General features: G+C 38.4%; 1 protein-coding gene across 3 annotated transcripts in view; it reads left to right on the forward strand.

The window, feature by feature from the left end:
• GALC (galactosylceramidase) overlaps positions 1–23,517 on the forward strand; it is an 80,891-nt gene that overhangs the window by 37,879 nt on the left and 19,495 nt on the right. For all 3 annotated transcript variants that reach the window (XR_008914942.1, XM_007472677.3, XM_056810575.1), the window contains exons 9-13: positions 4,263–4,387; positions 10,671–10,798; positions 16,602–16,691; positions 18,388–18,480; positions 20,783–20,927. Coding sequence is in view for 2 of the 3 variants with exons in the window: in XM_007472677.3 (XP_007472739.2) it covers positions 4,263–4,387; positions 10,671–10,798; positions 16,602–16,691; positions 18,388–18,480; positions 20,783–20,927 (581 nt within the window). In the remaining variant the exon portion in view is untranslated. The remainder of the gene's footprint in view (positions 1–4,262; positions 4,388–10,670; positions 10,799–16,601; positions 16,692–18,387; positions 18,481–20,782; positions 20,928–23,517) is intronic.

A 23,517-nucleotide genomic window follows, 5' to 3' on the forward strand; every position in this document is an offset into this window, starting at 1 on the left:
CACCAATCCCATAAGTGACACATGATTCCACTGGGTATCACGTGTCCTTGATCCGAACCCATTTCCATGTAGTTGATATTTGCCCTAGGATATTCATTTAGAGTCTACATCCTCAATCATATCCCCTCAGCCCTTGTACTCAAGCAGTTGCCTTTCCTCAGTGTTTTTGTTCCCATAGTTTGTCCTCTGCTTGTGGATAGTGTTTTTTCTCATAGATCCCTGCAGGTTGTTCAGGGACATTGCATTGACACTAATGGGGAAGTCCATTACGTTTGATTGTACCACAGTGTATCAGTCTCTGTGTATAATGTTTTCCTGGTTCTGCTGCTTTCACTCTGCATCAATTTCTGGAGGTTGTTCCAGTCCCCATGGAATTCCTCCTCTTTATTATTCCTTTTAGCACAATAGTATTCCATCAACAACATATACCACAATTTGTTCAGCCATTCCCCAATTGAAAGGCATCCCCTCATTTTCCAATTTTTTGCCACCACAAAGAGTGCAACTATGAATATTCTTGTACATGTCTTTTTCCTTATTATCTCTTTGGGGTACAATCCCAGCAGTGCTATGGTTGGGTCAAAAGGTAGGCAGCCTTTTAGCGCTCTTTGGGCATAGTTCCAAATTGCCCTCCAGAATGGTTGGATCATTTCACGACTCCACCAGCACTGAATTAATGTCCTGACTTTGCCACATCCCCTCCAACATTCATTACTTTCCATAGCTGCCATGTTAGCCAATCTGCTATGTGTGAGGTGGTACCTCAGAGTTATTTTGATTTGTATCTCTCTGATTATCAGAGATTTAGAACACTTTTTCATGTGCTTATTAATAGTTTTGATTTCTTTAACTGAAAACTGCCTATTCATGTCCCTTGCCCATTTATCAATTGGAGAATGACTTGATTTTTTTGTACAATTGATTTAGCTCTTTGTAAATTTGAGTAATTAAACCTTTGTCAGAGGTTTTTGTTATGAAGATTTTTTCCCAGTTTGTTGTTTCCCTTCTGATTTTAGTTACATTGGTTTTGTTTGTACAAAAACTTTTTAATTTGATGTAGTCAAAAATATTTATTTTACATTTTGTGGCTCTTTTTAAGTCTTGCTTGGTTTTAAAATCTTTCCCTTCCTGAAGGTCTGACATGTATACTATTCTGTGTTCACATAATTTACTTATTGTTTCCTTCTTTACATTTAAGTCGTTCACCCATTCTGAGTTTATCTTGGTGTAGGGTGTGAGGTGTTGATCTAAAATGAATCTCTCCCACACTGTCTTCCAATTTTCCCAGCAGTTTTTATCAAATAGTGGATTTTTATCCCAAAAGCTGGGATCTTTAGGCTTATCATAGACTGTCTTGCTAGGGTCATTTACCCCTAGTCTATTCCATTGATCCTCCTTTCTGTCTCTTAGCCAGTACCAAATTGTTTTGATGACCACTGCTTTATAATATAGTTTGAGATCTGGGACTGCAAGGCCACCTTCCTTTGTATTTTTTCATTATTTCCCTGGATATCCTTGATCTTTTGTTCTTCCAAATGAACTTTGTTATGATTTTTTCTAGTTCAGTAAAAAAGGTTTTTGGAAGTTCAGTGGGTATGGCACTAAATAGAAAGATAAATTTGGATAGGATGGTTATTTTTTTTTATATTAGCTCATCCTACCCATGAGCAGTTAATGTTTTTCCAATTGCTCAGATCTAGTTTTAGTTGTGTGGAAAGTGTTTTCTAGTTGTGTATATATAGTTCCTGTGTTTGTCTCAGCAGTTAGATTCCTAAGTATTTTATATTTTTTAAGGTGATTTTGAATGGAATTCCTCTTTCTAATTTTTGCTGCTGAGATGTGTTGGAGATATATAGAAATGCTGATGACTTATGTGGGTTTATTTTGTATCCTGCAACTTTGCTAAAGTTGTTGATTATTTCCACTAGCTTTTTAGTTGATTCTCTAGGATTCATTAAGTATACCATCATGTCATCCGCAAAGAGTGATAACTTGGTCTCCTCATTGCCAATTTTAATACCCTCAATTTCTTTTTCTTCTCTACTTGCTACTGCTAGTGTTTATAGTACAATGTTGTATAATTAAGGTGATAAGGGGCATCCTTGTTTCACTCCTGATCTTATTGGGAATGCATCTAGTTTATCCCCATTGCAGATGATGTTTGCTTATGGTTTTAGATAGATACTGTTTATTATTTTTAGGAAAGATCCTTCTATTCCTATATTTTCTAGTGTTTTCAATAGGAGTGGGTGTGTATTTTGTCAAAGGCTTTTTCTGCATCTATTGAGATAATCATGTGATTTTTGTTGGTTTGCTTGTTGATATGGTCAATTATGTGGATGTTTTTTCTGATATTGAACCATCCTTGCATTCCTGGAATAAATCCCACCTGATCAAAGTGAATAACCCTCGTGATGACTTGTTGGAGTCTTTTTTGATAACAAACTTTCCACTTAGTTCTGCTCTTTTCCTTACAAATACTTGGAAATCTTCTATTTTACCCCTGGAAGTATATAATCAGTTTTGGTGGATAGGTGATTCTTGGTTGAAGACCCAATTCTCTTGCCTTTCTGAATATTGTGTTCCAGGCCTTGTGGTCTTTGAGTGTTGAAGCTGCCAGGTCTTGTGTGATCCTAATTGGTGCTCCTTTGTATCTGAATTGTTTCTTTTTGGCTTCTTGTAGGATTTTCTCTTTAGCTTAAAAGCTCTGGAATTTGGCAATTACATTTCTGGGAGTTGTTTTTGGGGGGTTTAATGTAGAGGATGTTCTATAAACTCTTTCAATGTCTATTTTGTCCCTTTGATCAAGAACCTCAGGGCAGTTTTCTTGGATGATCTCTTGCAGTATAGTGTCAAGATTTTTGTTTATTTCTGGCTTTTCAGGTAGACCAATGATTCTCAAATTGTCTTTCCTTCCTCTGTTTTCCTGATCTGTCATCTTATCAGTGAGACATTTTATGTTTTCTTCTATTATTTCAGTCTTTTGACTTTGCTTTATTAATTCTTGCTGTTTTGCAAGATCATTGATTTCCAGTTGCTCAATTCTGGTTCTTAAGGCCTTGTTTTCTGTTAAAATCTTTTGGTTTTCTGCTTTAACCTTTTGGTATTCAGCTATGTTTTCTTCTTCTTTTTTTTTTAAACCATTTCCCACTTCTCTTTCCAGAAGGCTTCCGTCTTTTTGATAAGCCCCATTTGATATTCTTCCAGGTCTTGTGGACAATTTCCATTTTTTTGGGGTGGGGGTTGCCTTTGTTTGAGTTTCGTCCAGTATTTCCTCTGTAGCCTGGATTTTTCCTCCATAAAAATTCTCGAGGGTCACAGCCTTCTTTTTAGGTTTTTTGGAAGGATGTTAAGTCTCCTGTGCATGATTAGCCATTTTTCTGGATGCTTTCCCTTCCTTCTTTAGTCAGAAATCTGAGTCAGCTGGGCAGGTTCCCTGTGTATGGAGTTAAGGAGCAAGGATTTTGCCTGGGGCAGGCTCTCGATTCTCCACAGTCCTTTGCAGCTCTTCTCAGTGCCACCCTCCCAGGGCGCTCAGGGTCTGAGCTCTCCTGCCTGCCTTGGTTTCTGTTCTAGCTGCTTTCAGGAGTAAGTTCCCGGGGGGTCCTAGTCAGCTCCCAAGGACCCATAAGTTCCCCCTGCTCGTTCCAGAAGCACTCCTTGCTCATTACCTGGGTTAGGCGGGCACGCTGGCTCTGGGCACCTAAGGTCTGTGCTCTCTTGCGCACTGGGGTTTTCCACCTAGCTGCCTTCAGGGGTGGGTCCCCTGCTGTTCTAGTCAGCTCCCAAGGACCCAGAGGTGTCCCCCTACTCACTCCAGAGGCTCCCCTTGCTTGTTCATCTTGGCGTGCTCTGACGCTGGCTCTGTAGGTGGAGGTGGGGGAGGGTGGATTGGCTCGCGTTTGAATGGAAGCCCTTTCACCCTCTTATAGACTGGAAAAGCCCCAATCCCATGCACATTTAATGCTGTGCCCCACTTTACAGCTCCTCCTCTACTCTGAAAATGATTCTTAAGATCTTTTGGAGTAGTCCTTATCAGTATGTGCTGGTAAGTAAGCCGTGTTTAGATTGCCGCCATGCTTACCCGGAAGTTCTCTTCATTAAATTTTTTGATAGTTGTTGACTTTATTTTTTTCCTTTGGAAACACAGAAGTTTGAAAGTTTTCAAATCTGTTTGGGTTGAGAAAGTTTAAGCTTCTACAAATTTAAATTATATCATAAAATAATTTGGTCTTTCTCATTTGTTGAACCATTTTTTTCAGCACAATTGCTTGGAACTTAGTGGCTAGTTACTATCCGCAACTACCTTTTGGGAGAGATGGATTGATGACTGCTCAGGAGCCTTGGAGTAGCCATTATGTTGTAGAGACTCCTATCTGGATTTCAGGTATATATCAGATTTCTCCCAGTAATCCTCCTTCAAAGAGACACAGTGTACTTCGAAGAAACTTAAAATAGCTTTTTTTGTAAGACTGTTATTTAATGCTACTGAGAAGAGTTAACTTTATTATTTTATTTGATTATTAAAATCAATTTGCAATATTCCATCCTGAGAGTAGTTTATTTTTTTCTTTATTTTTTTCCCACATTATTTAATTTTTTTCTTTTTTAGTATATTTTTCCATAGTTACATGATTCATGTTCTCTCCTTCTCCTCTTCCCTCCTTTCTCCTAGAGCTGATGTAATGGAAAAAAAGTCTGGCATTGGTAAAGGGAACAGAATTTAGGAGAGGACAGCTGAAGTTTAGGGTTGGCTCAGAGAGAGGAGAGGGGGGTTTGAAGATTTTCTCCCCTTCTGCCTTCCCTCTTTAGCTATGGGTGCTCTCCCAGATTTGCCCTTGTCCCTCTTGTCCCCTCTCCACTACTAGAGACTAAAGGGTTTCTTATTAGGAAGATATCTCTCCCCTTGATCTATTCACTCACATTTGATTCAAAGCTTGGGGAAAAGGTAACTACTTTAATGTCAACTAACTCAATCACCAAAATACAAAGGAATAGCTGGCAGGGAAAGAAAAGAATGGGAGAGGATAGAAAGGAAAAGGAGTCCCTTTCTCTAGCTAAAACCCTTTTCCTCCCTCCTCGAGTTTGGGGGGAACTCAGGCCTTGGCAGAGAGAAAGTCAGGTTGACTGATCTTGGGTTTGGCCCCTTGGCCACAGTTCAGACCTAGGGCAACAGGAGCTGAGGTAAAGTCTGACAGAGATTCAAAATGCCTTTTCTCCAGTTTCTCTTCAGTGAGTTTCTTACTTTGGAAAATGTTGGGAGGAAGGATTTCTAGTCACAAGCAGGAAAAAGTGGATAACCCTCAGGAGAAAGTCTTATTCAACCTTCTCTCTCCAGCTTCTCCAAACTGAGAGTGACCAGCTGCTTTTCCCAAGGGAACCTTCTGCTCCTCAAGATTCCAATCTCCTGGGGCACTTCCCCCGATGAGGAGATCAGTTCTACACACTCTTCAGCATAGCACTTTTCTTATGTGCCAGCCTCTGTCATACTGACAAGCAATTCCCCTGGGTTATACCATGGATTGTTGCTCAAACTATTTCCATATTATTCATATTTGTAATAGAATAATCTCTTAAAAACCACAATCCCAGATCACATACCCATATAAACAAATGATTAATCGTATGTTTTTCTTCTTTTCTTTCTTTCTTTCTTTCTTTCTTTCTTTCTTTCTTTCTTTCTTTCTTTCTTTCTTTCTTTCTTTCTTTCTTTCTTTCTTTCTTTCTTTCTTTCTTTCTTTCTTTCTTTCTTTCTTTCTTTCTTTCTGTCTTCCTTCCTTCCTTCCTTCTTTCCTTCCTTCCTTCCTTCCTTCCTTCCTTCCTTCCTTCCTTCCTTCCTTCCTTCCTGTCTGTCTGTCTCTGTCTGTCTTTCTTCCTTCCTTCCTTCCTTCCTTCCTTCCTTCCTTCCTTCCTTCCTTCCTTCCTTCCTTCCTTCCTTCCTTCCTTCCTTCCTTCCTTCCTTCCTTCCTTCCTTCCTTCCTTCCTTCCTTCCTTCCTTCCTTCCTTTCTTTCTTTCTTCCTTCCTTTCTTCCTTTCTTTCTTTTTTTGCATTTCTGCTCTCACAGTTCTTTCTCTATATGTGGATAGCATTTTTTTTTTCATAAATCCCTTTGGATTGTCCTGTATCATTGCATTGCTATTAGTAGCAGTCTATTACTTTTGATCATGCCACAATATTCTGTTACTTTGTATGATGTTTTTCTGGTTCTGCTCATTTCACTCTGCATTAGTCTATAGAGGTCTTTCCAGCCTGTATGGAAATCAAGCAGTTTATTGTTTCTTATTGCACAATAGTATTCCATCACTATCCTATACCACAATTTATTCAGTCATTCCCTAATCTATGAACACCCCCTCGATTTCCAATTTTTTGCTACCACAAAAAATGAGGCTACAAATATTTTTGTCTAAACATTTTTTTAAATATCTTTAGGGTACAAAACAAGTAGTGGAATAGCTGAATCAAAGGGCATGCGATCTTTTAAAGCCCTTTCAGCAGAATTTCAAATTTCCTTCCAGAATGGTTTGATCAATTCACAACTCTGCCAGCAATGCATTAGTGTCCCAATTTTGCCACATAACCTCCAACATTCGTTATTTTCCTTTACTATCATATTGGCAAATCTTCGAGGTGTGAGGTGGTACTTCAGAGTTGTTTTGATTTGTATTTCTGATAGCAGTTTAAAGAAAAATCCTTCCCTTCACCCCCCCTAAGCTGTTCTAGGAAAGTCTTTACATTCCCTCCCGTCTGGCATTTTTGCTCTTAATTAGGTTGGGTAGGGCTTAACACTGTGAATCCTGTAAATCCTACTTACTCTGTAAACAGAACTAACTTGGGCTAGTCCTGGCTACCAAAAGTGACTCAGATTCTCTTATCCTCTTCATGAAGATTTGGGGCTACTTGGACTATGAAGGAGAAATTGATTAGAATGAATTAAATTTTTCTGCTAAAATTGACAAGCAATAGAAATGTCATGGCTAGGTCTCACTTCTCATATGACTCTTCCTTTTTTTTTCCTGAATGCATAAAAATAGTTCTGTCAGTTTTCTTGGTGGATACCCATGTACTGAGGCACATGACAATGCCCCAGGCTCATGGAACCCTCCATTAAAGATTCCTTTTCCTTTATATGTAAGTTTGATTTATTTCAAGACTTGACAGTACATTCAATCAATTAAAATAGTCCTTGGGAGGGAGAACAGCCAGGTGGCTCAGTGGATTGAGAGCCAGGCTTAAGACCATAGATACTTCCTAGTTGGGCAAGTCGCTTAACCCCATTGCCCAGCTTGTACTGCTCTTCTGCCTTAGAGCAAATACACAATATTGATTCTAAGATGGAAGATAAGGGTTTAAAAAAAATGCCCTGCAGGAGGTTGTAGCATAGGCTTACAATCATATCAATCTCATCAATATATGGCCTACTCCCCATACTGATGTAGATCATAGCCTTTTCATCCCTTTTTATCTTTTTCTTTTACTCTAGTTGTTCTTCCCTTAGAGCAGCGGTTCTCAACCTCTCAATTTGTAGCAATGAGAATACATAATGCATATCAGGTATTTACATTCCGAATCATAACTGTAGCAAAATTACAGTTTTGAAGTAGCCACCAAAATAATTTTTTGGTTTGGGGGTCACTGCAACATGAGGAACTGTATTGCGGGATCACGGCATTAGAAAGGTTGAGAACCACTGCCTTAGAGAATCCAGCAAGCTTCCCTTAGACTGAATAAGATGATAAGCACCAAGTTTGGTTACTATTAATGTCATTTAATTTGAATAATTTTTAAAAGTATATTTAAATTTAGAATATACAATAAAATTAGAATTAACATAAGTTTTTCTTTTAGATACATAACTATGTTTTTTTTTTACTTCTGAGATTATTTATGTGTTAATTCAAAATGGCTGACCTTTTATAAAGGAGGAAACACTTAATAAAAATTAAATTTGTAGCAGGAGCTAAATTCAACAAACTTTCATTAGCCATGAGCCAAGAAGAAATTAAAAACAACCTTTTTAGTTGTAAGGGGGAAAAGAGGGTTAATTTATATAAAGGTTAGACTGGATTATTTTAGGAGTGTGGTCTCCAGGAATTTAATTTATTCCAAAGAGATTTACAATTCATTTACAAAATGTAGAAAGAGTGAAGTAATAAAAATCAGGGAGAGGATAGGGTAATATATCTAGCCTAAACACAAAGTAATTTACTTCTGGCCCCTAGCCCAACCTGGGCAGGAGAGTTGGTTCTTAACTAGCCTCAGCAAAGAGGAGGACCTGGGGAAGTCTCTTCAGAAAAATCCAGCAGTTAAGAGTCAGCTTTTTCACTCACCACATGTCAGTTCAAAGGAAGAGATTTTAGAACAGCCTCACTAGGAAACAGTATCTTAGGTGCAGTCAGCACATTCTTCACCAGCCTCCACTTCAAAGAATGAAGAACTGCCAGTAGAACTCCATTCAGGAAGTTGTAACTCTCTTTCATCACTTCCTGTGTCTTCCTCCACTTTTTACATGGACAGATCATAGGCTAAAGCCTTGCTTAGAATTGCCCAAGAGGCAGTCAGTCAATTCTGATTCGTCACCCACTATTGCACACTTTTGTCACAGACTCCCCCACTTAATGATTGAATGGGATGTTTACACTTTTGGTGATTAAATCTAAAAATGGGCAGATCTTCCCACTCAACTTTAAGTAGGGTGTTCTAAAAATAGGTAGGAGTTACAATTTAATCTTCACAATCAGGGAAGAGTTAAATTTAATCTTCACATAGTTAAGAGTTTTATAATCTATATACAATTCTTCCATGGAAAAATACAGGTAAGATAATTGCAGGAGAGAATGATAACAACCAAAAGGTTGGAGAAAAACATTTTTAAAAATGGCACCTGAACTGATCCCTGAAGGAAGTAAGAAATTTAAGGGGCAGAAGTGAGAAGTGTATTCCAGATAGAGGGAACAGTCTCTGAAAAGGCTGGGAGGTGGGTGATAGAACTGAGTTGAGGTAACAGAAAGTAGGTCCACATTGATTGGTTGATTGATTCATAGAATGATTGAAAGAACATATTGAAATATCTGGAAATGGTAGTGTCTGGTTGGAGCTAGATAGCCTGATTGGATAAGGAGAGACGGCATGTGCCTGAAAGGGAAGAGTTCTGAATTATTCCAAGGTTATAAATTTGGTTGCCACTTTGAATTCATACCCAGATAATCTCTGAAGAAGTCAATAAAAAGAATGTATTTGTGAATCTAATTCACTAAAAAGGAAAGTTTGAAGAAGGAATGAACTTAGGGGGAGAGATAATGAATAGCATTGTAAGCACAATGAATTTGTGATGTTTATGGGACCTTGGGATGGAGATGTCAGAGTAATTAGGTATGGATATATATAATCTAGGTACACATGGGGCCTGTAGGTGATACAGTGGATAGAGCACGGCCTGAAATCAGGAAGACTCATTTTCCTCAGTTCAAATCTAGCCTCAGATTATTTGTGTGACCTTGGGCAAGTCACTTAACCCTGTTGAACTTAGTTTCCTCTCTGTTAAATGAGCTGGACAAGAAAATGGCAAATGCCCAGAAAACTTCAAATGAGGTCATGAAGTTACTTATGGGACAGCCCATAAGTAACTGAAAAACATACATAGAAATTCATCTGCACAGAAATTATTAATACTTTTCAATAGGGAGAGAGCGCTCATGTATTTCATCTTTTGTCTCATCTGTACCACCACTCCACTCAGTGGTTTTGGCTGCCTGCTGAGCCCTTGGTCATTCCTCTCCTTAAAGATAGGTCTTTTCAATGTTTCCACATCAAAAATAATTTCTAACTTTCTCTTCTCTTATGGATATACAAATTTCACATCATATTCATGGGAAGGTGTTCCAACCATGGTTACCCTTTTCTGTAGACCCCTCTCCCTCTCACTCCATACTAAATACATTTACCCTCATTATCTGTCCTCCAGATTAGAGATATAAATCTCTTCCTGGATTTAAATCAGATAGCAGTGGGATCTTTGTCCAGATCCTTTCCCAATTTGAGTTTAACTTTTCTTATAACCAAAAAGAGAATAATTAAAGCTTTTTATTAAGCACCTTCTCTGTAACTTTATTGGGCACTAGGGGTACAAAAATGGACTTGGATCCTTTGCTTTCAAATATAGACTGTTGGCCTCTCTCCCAGAGATCCAGGCCCTAGAGTGCATGTATCTGGGGCTGGCTAGATGTAATGGCTTGGGAAGATCAATTCCAATAAATTGATATGGTATTAAGGATTCATGGCAAAATTTAACTGAGGTAAATTGCTAATCATTTTTAGTTACTAAATTGGAAGATTTTTTAAAAAACCCTTACCTTCAATCCTAGTGTCATTTCTAAGACAGAAGTTCAGCAAGGGCTAGGTAATTAAAGTTAGGGGTGTGCTCAGGGTCACACAGGTGGAAAGTGTCTGTGGCCAGATTTGAATCCAGGTCTTCCTGACTCTTGACTTAGCGCTGTATCTCCAGGGCTACCTAGCTGCCCCCCAAAAGAGGTGGATTTGATAGATGATTTCTGCATATGTAGAAAACTATGTCAGAGCAAAAAATATAGTAGCATAGAATGATGCTCTTTATGTTTTTTGAAACAAATCCTGAGTTCTCATTTTTAAATATATTTCTTCCTTTCCACAGCTCATACCACTCAGTTTGCTCAACCAGGGTGGCGATACCTAAAAACAGTTGGCCATTTACAAAATGGTGGAAGCTATGTAGCTCTTACAGATGGCTTAGGTAACCTCACTATTATCATTGAAACCATGGTAAGATTTCTAAAGCTCATTTAATTAACTGATTGCAAGAAAGAGGATTAGTAATTACTAAAAAAAAAAGGATTTTTGTTATACAGCTTTATTTCCCAGAGCATTTGAACCAGTTCTAGAATAGTTTTCTTTATTTACTTCTCCTTTCTTAGGCTTTTCCTTAGGCTAAGTTGATCCCAGTGCTGTTGAATATATTCAATTTTCCTGCCCTACAGTTTGGTCCATGACCTTAACATCTGCCTGGAATGTTCTTCCTCTCTACGAACTTACATTTTGCCTCTCCTTTAAATAACCAGCTTAAATTTTGCCTGTTATATGAAGTGTTCTGTGACTATTCCCACCCTACATGGGTGACAGTCTTCTCTACTTCCTTGTTACTATTTATATCATGGACTCATGAGATGGAATGTCATGCATGAGGAACAACAAAGAGACCAATATCACTTGATCTTCGAGTATATTAATTAAAGAAATATGAGGTGTAAGAAGATGAGGCAATGTGGAGAGGCAAATTGTGAAGAGTTTTAAAAGCCAAACAGAAAACTTTTTTTGTTGCTGGAGATGATAGGAAGCTACTGGAGTTCACTGAGTAGGATGGTGAAATGGGCCAGAGGATTAGGAAGATCCCTTTCACAGCTCAATGATGGAAAGATTAGAGGGGGAGAGACATGAAGCAAGGAGATCAACCAGAAGGTTATTACAGTAATGCAGGTATGAGGCAATGAAAGCCTGCATTAGGAAGATTTCTAAAGCTCATTTAATTAACTGATTGCAAGAAAGATTAGTAATTATTGAATAAAGTATTTTTGTTCTATAACTTTATTTCCCAGAGCATTTGAACCAGTTCTAGAATAGTTTTCTTTATTTTCTTCTCTTTCCTTAGGCTAAGTTGATCCCAGTGCTGTGTTCTGAATATATTCTTTCCTGCCCCATAGTTCGGTCTATGTCTTTAACATCTTCCTGGAATGTTCTTCCTCTCCACTAACTTACATTCTACCTCTCCTTTTAATAACCAGCTTATATTTTGCCTGTTGTGTGAAGTGTTCTGTGACTGTCCCACCCTACATGGGTGATAATCTTCTCTACTTCCTTAATATTTACTATTTATGACTCATGAGATGGAATGTCATGCATGCGGAACAGCAAAGAGACTAGAGTATCACTGGATCCTAGAGTATGTTAGGGAAATAAATATAAGGTGTAAGATCTGATGAGGCAACGTGGAAAGGCAAATTGTGAGGGGTTTTGAAAGCCAAACAAAAGACTGAATATTTGTTGCTGGAGGTGATAGGAAGCTACTGGAGCTGACTGATTAGGATGGGCCAGAGGTTTAGGAAGATCCCTTTCACAGCTGAGTGATGGAAAGATTAGAGGGCAGGGGGAGAGACATGAAGTAAGGAGACCAGTCAGGAGGTTATTGCAGAAATTCAGGTGTGAAGCAATAATGCATTAGGATAAGGGCAGTGTCAGAAGAGAGAAGGATGTGTGTGGGTGAGATGTTACAAGGGTCCAATTGACAGACCTTATATTGGATGGGACGGAAGATGTCAGAGAGAGGCTTGGAAATATATTTTATGCTGCTTGTATCAGGATCACAGACTCGCACACACCCAGATGTAGGAGGGAATTCAGAGGGTGTAAGGTGTGACATATAACTTCATATCTAACCAAGGATCCCTTATTAAACATCATGCCAGTTAAGTATCCAGCCTTAGTTTGAAAGTTTCCATTGCACAGAAACTCTATTTGTAGAGGAAACCCATTCCATTTTAATTTAGGAAATTCCCCCCATTCCAGGCTTAAATTTGCTCCTCTGCAGCTTCTCAACTTCTGCCATTTCCTTTTAACACCCCTTCCTCTTTTTCCCAGCAGAGTAAAGCAAATGTAGGTGACCATAGGTTTGTTCTTTTTAATAGTCCTGGAGCCAAGATGGTGACTTAGTTGTAAGAAAGCTGAAGCTGCTCTGACAATCCTATTTAACAATTCTTTAAGTACTTGAAGGCAGCCATTATGTTTCTCCTGGCCAAACATTCCAATCCCTGTGCCCCTGTTATTTTCCAGATAAACTTTTATCTAGCTACATCTTCTCTATTCTTTAATTAGGAAGTTGATATTTTAGAATTGTGTAGAACATCTGTAATCAGTCTCATCATATTATGTTTGGCTAATTTTTCTGCCATGCAATCTTTTCTTTGGATTCTGTTTCAGCTATTAGTTTATTAGCTTTCCATCCCTGCTTTGTATCATCTGCAAGTGTGCTTTCTATGATATTATCCAACTTGTTGGTAAAATGTTAAACAGCACAAGTCATCATTGGTAATGTGCTGTAGCTTGCTTTTAGCCACTGTACTCTCAGTTACTGTCTAGGGTATCATTTTAATTCTGAAATTTTATGGTTCTTGATCTCATTATAATACCAGGAGAATGCTAGTATTGAGAAAGGTTTTCTTTAGGAATAAGCATTTATTGGGGAGATGACAGAATTGGTCAGTTTTCCCAATGCAATCCAAAATATTGGTGCAGCTATTCTGTAAAACACCTTGTAATTATACCAGAAAAATTAACTGGTTGTTAATATCCTTTGACCAGAGATTCTACTGCATTATCTTACATTGAGGAGGATACAGACACCAAGAATCATACTTATACATGAAAAATTTCATAGAAACATTATTTTTGATAACAAAAATATATTCTCATCAGTTAGGAAGATATATGAACAAAATGTCATATATGAATATAATGAATTATTCATGTGCAGTATGAAAATTTTAGAAAAATTTCAGTAGACTTCAGTGAAGTGTTAGAAAAGAGAGCAAAAAATTGAGGCCATTTTCTGTGAAATCCTCCTCTTTCTTACTCAGTCTTAAAATACTTTGATATTATCCCCCATTCTCTTCTCCTTGACTAAAGTCTTTTATGAAAAGGATAAAAGGAAAAGAAAGGAAAGCAAGTAGAGACCTTCTTCTGACTCAAAGCCTTCCTTCTTCTGCTACATGTCCCTGAGGGAAGAAGGCAAGATGGCAAGGAATAGTTGTACCAACACAAGGCATCTTTTGCCTCCTGTGTAATTAGGATTTGCTCCCCAGGACTCTAAATCCTAACTTCCCATACTCCTTCTCATGTTAGGTCCTTACGTTTTGGAGACAAAATTTGTGTGACCCACCCTTCTCTTTTCCCCTGATCTCAACTGGGAAAGAGGGCTTTATGCCAGGCAGGAGAATCTACACATGTGTGTTTATTTTTGTTAAATAATTAGGTTTTTATACTTGTATTTCCTTTTTCTTCTACTTCAAGTCATTATTAATAAACTTTATAAAATTTATACTTTGAGTTACTGGATATTGATTTAAATCTTACATTCCTAAAGACAACTTGATCTCTGAGCCAGAATGTTGAGGACTCCTGTGCAAAAAGGAGCAGCCTTCCTTTTTACCTCAGGCCTTCCATCACCTGCTCCTGTGCCTCTCCCTTGAGGGAAGAGGAAGAAGAAATTCAATGGGGAGGGGCACTTCCTTCTCCTTCAGAGCAATTTTCTCTCTAATCTTCAGATTTCAAAAGGAAGAAAAGTAGTGAAATGGGGCCTCTCTGTAGCCTTTGACACTGATGATCACCTTTTCCTCCAGGATACTCTCTTCTCTCTTGGTTTTGGGGGTACCACACTCCCCTGATTCTCCATCTACGTATCAGATTGCTCCTCCATTCTTTGGCTGCATCCTTCTCCGATTACTGCCTTATAGGTGTCTCCCTATGTTCTGTGCTGAACCCTCTTCTTTTCTTCCTTTATACTCCTCCTCTTGGTGATCTCAGTTCCCATGGATTTAATTACTATCTCTAGGCTGATGATTCTTATACCTAAGTATCCTTCTGTGACCTCTCTGCTGACTTCCAGTCTTGTATTTCTAACTACCTTTCAGACATCTCAAACTGGATTTATAGTAGAAACCTTAAACCCGATATGTCAAAAACAGAATTCATCTTCTTTCCCCCTAAATACTGCTCCTCTCTTGCCTTCCTTACTACTGTCGAGGGCAACTCCATTGTCCAGAGCCTAGGAGTTATCCTGGATTCCTCCTTATCTTCACCCCACCCCCACCCCATCCAAGCCATTGTCAGGTCCTGTGAATTTAACCTCTGCAACATCTCTCTGAATCACCCTCTCTCCTCTGCCACTGCCACTGCCACTTCAGTGTAGATCCTGGATGATTTCAATAGCCTCCTTGTGAACTGCTACCACTCTAATCCATGGTCCATTTAGTCAGTAGGGTAATATTCCTAGCCTCCCCTACTTAGTGTGAAGATAGAATTATCCCTCTTTGTTATTTCTAATGTAATCAATCAGCAACCTTTTATTTTAATCAATCAAAAACTGAAAACACCCCTACTTAAACACACTTGACCAGTCACTAGGTGGAAGAGTTCACAAGTCAAAAACTCTCATCTCCAGAGGGGACTGCCCAGCTCTGGGTAGGGCTAAGCAGTTTGGAAACTGTGATTGGTTCCTGTGAAGAGGGGAAGAAATAGGAAGGGATGTGGGGAAAAAGACTATAAAAATGCCATGGCTTCCTGGATTTGGGACTTCTTTTCTCTTTGGGTCTTCTGGCTTGGAGTTTTTCCTGCCTTGGTGCTTGAAGAGATACTTCCCTTGGATCCTGTGGTGGTGAGTGGAGTGATTCCTTCTTTGGTTCTGCAGTGAGGAGACCCTCTCTGCTCACTGGCACTTTGGTGGGACATTGCCTTCAGTGTGAGTTCTGGTAAGAATCTTGGTAGTCTTAGCCTCGTGTGCACTGAAGGTTCTTGGTGGATTCTTCAGCATCTCCTGGTTCTTCAGATATTGGCTTCCTAATTAGGACTTTTGATTCTGTTGAGATTAGCTTTTGGATTCCCATTTGCAGTCCGGAGACATTAGTATTAAACTTATGGTATTGGTACCTAGGCAATAATTTTTGTTTCTTTATCTATATTTTTCCACTTTCATTCTTTCCACCTCTTTGTAAATAAAGTTGCTAAAAGTCATTTTGACTTAAGCCGTAATATTTTTAAATCAGTGATCACAGTATTACTTTAGAACATTCATGTTAGCATAAAAACCTAAATTTAAATTCTTACTTTAATAAACTCCTGTAGCTCCCTATTGCCTCTAGGCAATGTTCTGTTTGGTGGTCAACATCCTTAATTACCTAGCCCCCTCCTACCTCTTCAGTCTTTTGACACTTTCCCTCCCCCAATAGATACTATTCTATCCTCTGTCAGTTATTTTCTGTTTATCCTGTGTATAGCTGGCTTTGCATATGTCATCTCCCTCATTAGATTGTAAGCTCCTTGAGGACGGGGACTATCTTTTGCCTGTTTTTGTATCCCTATTGCTTATCACAGTGTCTGGCATATAGCAGGTGCTTAACAAATATTTATAGACTGACTAGTTCAACAAGAAAAACCACCTGGTCACCTGAGTGTTACAGAATCTGTCCTATTTCAGATTCAGCTCTCTACCTTTTCTATGAACAGAGAAAGTGATCTTTTCTTCTCTTCTTTGAGACCAAGGCTTGTTAATTACATTAGAAAGCATTTGATGTTAGTATTTTTATTCTTTTCATTTAATGTTTTCCGTAAAATGAAATTAGTAATATTTATGCTACCTAACTTGCACGATAATGGAATAATGTATATAAATGTAAATCTTAACTGCCATATGTGTTACTTCTATTCTTTTTTTATTTTAAAACTTTTATTTATTTATTTTTTAACAAGAGATGTTTAGTCAATTTAGATTTTATTTGGGATTATTTGATTTTTTTTTTAGACTCATGAACATTCGAAATGCATAAGGCCACCTCTTCCTTTTTTTCTGGTGTCTGAACAAACTACCACTTTCTCTCTTCAGGGAACCTTTGTAAGTACTGAAAGCCTTGTTTCATGAAACCCCCAATCAACCCTTATCCCTGATAACTTTCCTTCAAGAAACCCCCTTGTCCTTGTCCTTGTTCCTGCTTGGACAATAAACCAGCCATGGAATACCCTATATGGAACCAAGTACCCTTTTTGTCTCCTTAATTTATCTTACTATATCTAGGGGACTCCCAGGTATTATAGGCTTTGGCTATAGCCTCTTTCCCAAGTGTCTTGTAACAAGTCTGTTGTTTCTCCTTGCTTCTGCTCTGTAAGGTGTGCGTGTGTATAAAATTTCAAGTTCTTTAGTTTGAAGAAATTCCCATTATTGGTATCTTTCCCCAGACAATGTTCCCAGAGTAGTGACTCTGCCTGGAGGCCCAGTATATTGGCCAATGAGTTTGTCTCCCTTGTCTTGATTAATGATGTGTTCTATTTTAACTGCATTGATAGTTGTGAGTTTTTTCCAGATTGGCAGTACATCTACATGTAGTAGTAACTGGACAGCTATGCCAGATGTCATTCTTTATTTCTTGTTGATTAATAGTAATCATCTTATAGAGAACCTTGGTATAGAGACTTTCATAATTCCAGAATAATTAAAAGACTATGTGCTTTGAAGTTTTTTTGTAATAATCATTAATTGCTTAAGATGAACCTTTTCAATCCTGAGAACTTTCCACACAGTAAGAGACAAGATTATTGCAATTTCTATACAGTGTTTTGCATTAAAGAACACAGTGTCTCTCAGACATAATTGAAGCACATGTAACACTTTGGAACTGAGCTTTTTTTTTTTTACATGGACATTCTAACAAGGTACAAATCCTAGCCTAGTTTTTTTTTTGTTGTTGTTGTGGAAAACTGACTCACGTAGAATACTCTAAATTCTGGAGTATTTATAAGAAATGATGTATTCATTTATATATTTTGAACCTGTTTTTCTGAATTCTCCATTGATATGTTGCTATTAAAATGAAGCAGTGTAAAGGAGGAGGTCAGAAAGGGAACAGGGCATAGCGCCATTGTTGGATTTCATAAATTCATACTTTGGCATCACTATATGCCAGCTGGTAGAAGCCATCCCTTGGCTTATCAGAATTTAAAAGGAGTTAATAAATGAGATAGCTAGAATTTAATATTGTTCTATAGAAAGCTGAACCATATTCTTACAGATTAGCAACATTTCCATAAAAGAATAGCTTCTAGGTCTTCCCCAAGTTTCTTTTTGATCTTATAGAAAGAAAACAACTATTTAATCTCTGCCACTATCACAAATTCATACTGAGTTAAATTAGCTCTCTTCTATATGCAATGTTGTCAAAACATGTTGGTTTATTTGCAAAAGCCCTGGGAGACAAACATCAAAATCTAAGCACCCCAAAGAAATCTAGCATTTCAATGAATGTCAGCTGTCTATGTGATACTGATGAAAAATGGTTACATCATATCTTACTTTTTACAACTACTGCTTTGACTCCTCCACTCAAAGTTTAGTGATGTCTTTCTGCAGTTGGGGAAGAGTCCTGTGAAGAAAAGAAAACTTCCTGTTTTCTTCTAAAAGTTGAGGGTGGCTGTTAAATTTTGTATTTTTGGTAAATTTAGTTACCTTTTGTTATTCTTTGTTTTAGAAATTCTAAGGCTGATCTAGACTAAGGAAAACTCTTGCTTTTTTTTTTTTAATTGTTTTCTCTTCCCAGAAAGAATTAAGAATGCTACAGGTATGGTATTCCAAACTTGGAAAAAAACCTTGGAATGACACTTTCTTATTCAAACAACTACCTCCTCTAAAGGTAGGACTTTGTGACATTTTATAGAAAATAAAACTCTTTTCAAGACAAAATAGTAATATTAATCAACAGCTTTGGGTTCTGTCCATTCTGAGAAAACAAACCATTTCACCTTTTTGTACCTCATCTATTTTCTGTGTTGATGAAATCTGACTCTTAGTTATTACTTTTAAACACTGTCCTGCATGTAAAATATCATGCAGATAATCTTTGACATAGTGTGGTCCTGGAAACAAGTTTATAAAGTGAATTTTCATAAAACAAATAGTTTTTCTTACCATGGTATCAATGTTTGTGTTCTGAACTAAAAATTTGGTATGAAATCATAGCTATGACCAATAATTTATCACAAAAGCAAAGCTAAGAAAACTTTAAAATAGTAAATTTTGCTCTAGGTCCTATGAAATGGACATAATTTTTTTTTGCATTTATTCTAAAATGGAGCTCAGTGTACTCCAAAGTATACATACAGCACATAAAATTATGACTATCCTAAATCTTACCTAAAACACATATACCAACTATAATAAATATAAAATGTTTAAATGAAAAAATTCTAACTAAAAAATAGCATTTTATGGTCCTTTCTCCCTTAGTGAAGTCATAAAGATATGGCTATAAAACAAGTAGAAAGGACAGGCTTTGGAGGGAGAGGGAAGGAAAAGGAGTGAAAGGGAAAGAAAGAAAGTGAGTAAAAGAGAAGGAAAAGGGGCAGAAGGTAGGAAGGAGAAGCCAGAGGGAGGGGGAGAGAAAGGGAATAGGAGAGATATTGTGATAGAGGCAAACCAGAAAGAGAAAACTTCAGGCTTGCAAACCAAGCTGGGGACCTGATCTGCAAAATCAAGGAGAAGGTTCCAAATGGAATGTTCCCAGGAGGAGGCAGTTGAGCTGACCAAGGGGAGGATCTGATTCTGTCTCACTCCCTGGGGTTGACTGACCAAGAGACTTTAGCTCTCTGGATTTTTCTGACCAAGGGTGGCTGGCTGAAGGAGAGAAGCCCTGAACTGATCTTGTTAGCTTTTGTCCCAGGCTGAAGTATCTGGAGTTAAGCTGAGAGACCTTGGTGGCTTTTGTGAATTGAAAGAAGAAAAGAAGATTTTAAACAGTTGTCCTCCATTATCTCTGACTGTCCCCCTGTCACAGTTGTGACTGGAGCGGTATCCCAAATTCCTTTTATCCCTCATTATAGATTATGGAAACCCTCATCCCTCTTACTTCAGTTTTCCATCCTGTTGTTTCCCAATAAAAACCTTACCTGAGAAAGAAAAGAAGAATATTTTATAGTCTACTCAAGGGGGAGGGAGGAAGCCAAAAGGCTTCAAGAAGTGGGTGGTTAAGAGGGAGTGAGGGAGGAAAAGGTTAGGAAATATATTGATGTACTAGTCCATCAGTAGTGATCAGTAGGCAAACCCCAGAGCATTCCCCTGTGGCAGCATCCCTCTATCTCTGTAACAGCGTCTCTCAAGCAGTACATCTCTCTATCTCTGTAGTAACTAGGTACCCTCAGGTGTGTCCCCATAATAGCAACAGTTCTCTCTAGTCAGCCAGAGTACATCAGTTGTTACACAAGAAATAGTGTCACACAGATCATCATTTCTATTACATTAGTGAGAGGGTGTGCAGGAGGGAGAAGAAAGGGAAGGAAGGATATATTATATACAGAGAAAGAGTGAGAGTGAGAGGGGAAAGGAGAGAGAAGGGGAGAGGAATAAAAGGGAGAGGGAGGGAAGGAGAAAGAGGGAGATATGTGTATATATAGATATGTATATATATATAGAGAGAGAACATGTATATATAGAAAACACATGTTTAGAGGGAGAATGTGTGTGTACATATATATGTGTATTGAGATAGATAGAGAAACAAACAAGAATACTGGGAGTGTTGTACAGAAAAAAAAAAGAACACGAGATTTGGTCTCAGAATACCTTGGTTGGACTTTGACCAAGTTACTTCCCCTTTATGGGGTTAACAAATGAGTTGAATGATATTTTTTAACTATCTCCTTACTGAGTTATTGTGAGTAAAGGGTTTTGTAATTCTCATTGAATTCACAACTACTTCCTTCTCCTTCCTTGAGGCAGGCTTCTCTTTTGTCCACTCTGAAAAATAATTTGTGTCCAGTCTTATCTGTGCTTTTCACAGATCCTCTAGAGAGAGAAGCTGTACAACCTTCCATGGTAACATGTTTGATTCTCACATCTACTTAGGAAGTTTTCACTGAAGTTCTTCCAGTGGCCCCAGTAATCTGTCCACATAGGGAGCACCTTTTATATCTAATTATCATTTTCACTTTTTGTTTTAGATTACTAATGGAACAGTCACATTACAATTGGGTTTGGATGAAGTGTATACTTTAACAACCATCACTACAGGTCAAAAGGGCAGTCATCCTACTCCTCCAGAATCACGGCCATTTCCATCTAACTTTGAAGATAATTTCAATGTTGGCAAGTGTCATATTTTTAAAAGCATCTTAACATAGACTTATTTTAGAATTGTGTCAGCTGCCATGTACCAGTTTGTTTTCATTGAGAAGTCAATGTAAATCTTTAATAATAAATGAGTTAGTCTTCTATGTTGATGATAGCAAACCTTTTGGAGATGCAGGGCCTGGCCCTGCCCTCACTCCCAAACTGAGTTCTGTTCCCCTTCCAAAGAACAAGTGTGGTGCCCCTCCCAACACCAAATGCCAGATCACTCTACCTGCTTCCTTGCCCCCCCACAAAGGAAGTTGGTCTCATTGGACTGCTGGGCAGGGGTGGGGGGTTAGAGGGGTGGGGGAAGGTGAAGCGAGGAATGTCCTCAGTGAGTGTAGTGTCTTGCCCACCTTACCCCCTGTGAGTTCCTATTAGGCTGCTGGGCAAAGGGGCAGGGAGGTGTGGTGGAGAGGGAATAAGGAGCAGCTCCCCCTGAGTCCCTCCACCTTTCTAATAATGAACTTTGGAGGGCAGGGGGGGCAGGTCGTCTGCCCACAGAAAAATACTCTGTGTGCCATCTTTGGCACCCATGCCATAGGTTTGCCATCACTGTTCTAGGGTTTGTTTTTTTTAATCTTTTTGTGAGGATAAAGTTGACTTTAAGCCTTCACTGAAGGCCTCCAACCTTCTTAGCTTTGAATAGACATTTCACTAGATGATGCATGAATTGTATGGTAAAGGATCTATTGGGACATATCAACTGTTGCTGGTAATAAATCAATTAAAAGTATTAATATGCCAGGCACTGTGTTAAGTGCAGAAGACACAGTGAAAGATTAAAAACAGTCCCTGATCTCAAGGCACTCACATTCTGATGAGGAATCAGTGCATTATTATATAAGCTCTCCAAAGGGTAGTTAATCTCAAAGGAGAGACTGCTACCAGGCTGGAAGGACTAGAACAGGTTTCCTGTACTAGGTAGGATTTAAGTTGAGCCTTGAAGGACAGCCAGAGAAACTAAGAGGCAGGAGTAAGAAAGGAGGGCATTGGGGCAACTACTTAGCTCAGTGGATAAAGAACAAGGCCTAGAGAGGAGGTCCTGGGCTCAAATTTGGCCTCCAACATGTAGCTGCAGGATCCTGGTCAATTAGCCCTCATTGCCTATCCCTTTCTGCTCTTCTGCCTTGGAACTGATACTCAGTATCAATCCTAAGGCAGAAGGTAAGGTTTTAACTTTTAAAGAAAAGAAAGGAAAACATTGCAAAAGGCATGAGGGAACAACTACTTTAAAGGCATATGGGTGGGAGATGGGGTATTAAAAGGGAAAAGCAGCAATGAAGTCAGTGTACCTGGATTGTAGACCATGAGATGGGGTGTAAAGTGTCAGGAAATGGGAAAGGGAGGGGGGTGCAGGCTACACAAAGCTGCGGATGCTAAACAAAAGAATTTTATATTTGATACTGCAATCAATAGGAAGCCACTGGAGGGTATTGAGTAGGGATGTGATGTTGTTGGTTCTGCACCTAAGGAAGATCATGGGAGCATCTGAGTGGATAGTCAAGATTTCAGGAAGAGACACTAAAGGCAGAGACCAGTTACTGCATTGGATTACATTTCCAGGCTAGATGCCATTAGGGCTCCAGTGTATTGGCTGGTGAAGAGAGAAAAGATGCATGGGAGAGTACTGTGAAAGTAGAAAGGACAAGACTTGGATATGGGGTAGATGAGAACATAGAGTCTGGGATGACACTGAAATTGTACTCCTGAGCAGAGGAATGCTGCATACTTTGCCCTCCTTGTCCATAGTGTCCTCAGTTGCAAAATGATTCCATCAAGGTATGTCATGGCAGAAGCCCAGCCGCCATGTCCACAAATGTTCCGTAAAGCTTAATTATTTCTTATTGAGCAACTCTCTTAGCATCAGCCTGGTTAGTTTGACTTTCTAAGACCTAATGAGCGGCTTTAGATCTCTTTGGAAGAATTCATTAAGCCAATTCTCTATGTAGAAGTTTATCTTTCACTGACTTCCATGGATTTCCAATGAGTATGTGAGATTTGGGCTAGTTACAGATGTGGTAGAACTTATGCTGTGCCAAAGCTGCCTTTACTCTCATCTCTGAAGCCATGAGGCTATGCTGAGACATTCAATCTAAAATTTAGCTTATTATTAATAAGCTAGAAAAGTTAGAATTCAGAAGTAATCCTTAAATTCATATTACAGGATTCCTATGAGACTGAAATCAGATAATGAATGTGAAAAGATTTTGACAACTAAAAACTTCCATACAAATAAATATGAGATAATGTTGTTAGAACTTCTGTTCTATATAGCCTTCAGCAAGGATTAGAGGCTCTTATTTGACAGTAAAGATAGTCTTGTGGAGGCCTTTACAGGGAAGTAGCTTGAGACAAAAACTATATTATATTCCTTTTGAAGAGTGGAGAAAAATACCCAAATTCAGCAGTTTTAGGTTCTTTATGACCATGCTCCACATAATGAAACATGAAAAGAAATACATTCAAAAGACATTAGAAACACATTGTGATTTTCTTCTCGTAAAGGAAAAGAATATATGATTTCAAAAAAATAGGTTAAAACATATATACAAAAATTAATATA

Source organism: Monodelphis domestica, chromosome 1, assembly GCF_027887165.1.
Source record: "Monodelphis domestica isolate mMonDom1 chromosome 1, mMonDom1.pri, whole genome shotgun sequence".
NCBI lineage: Eukaryota > Metazoa > Chordata > Mammalia > Didelphimorphia > Didelphidae > Monodelphis > Monodelphis domestica.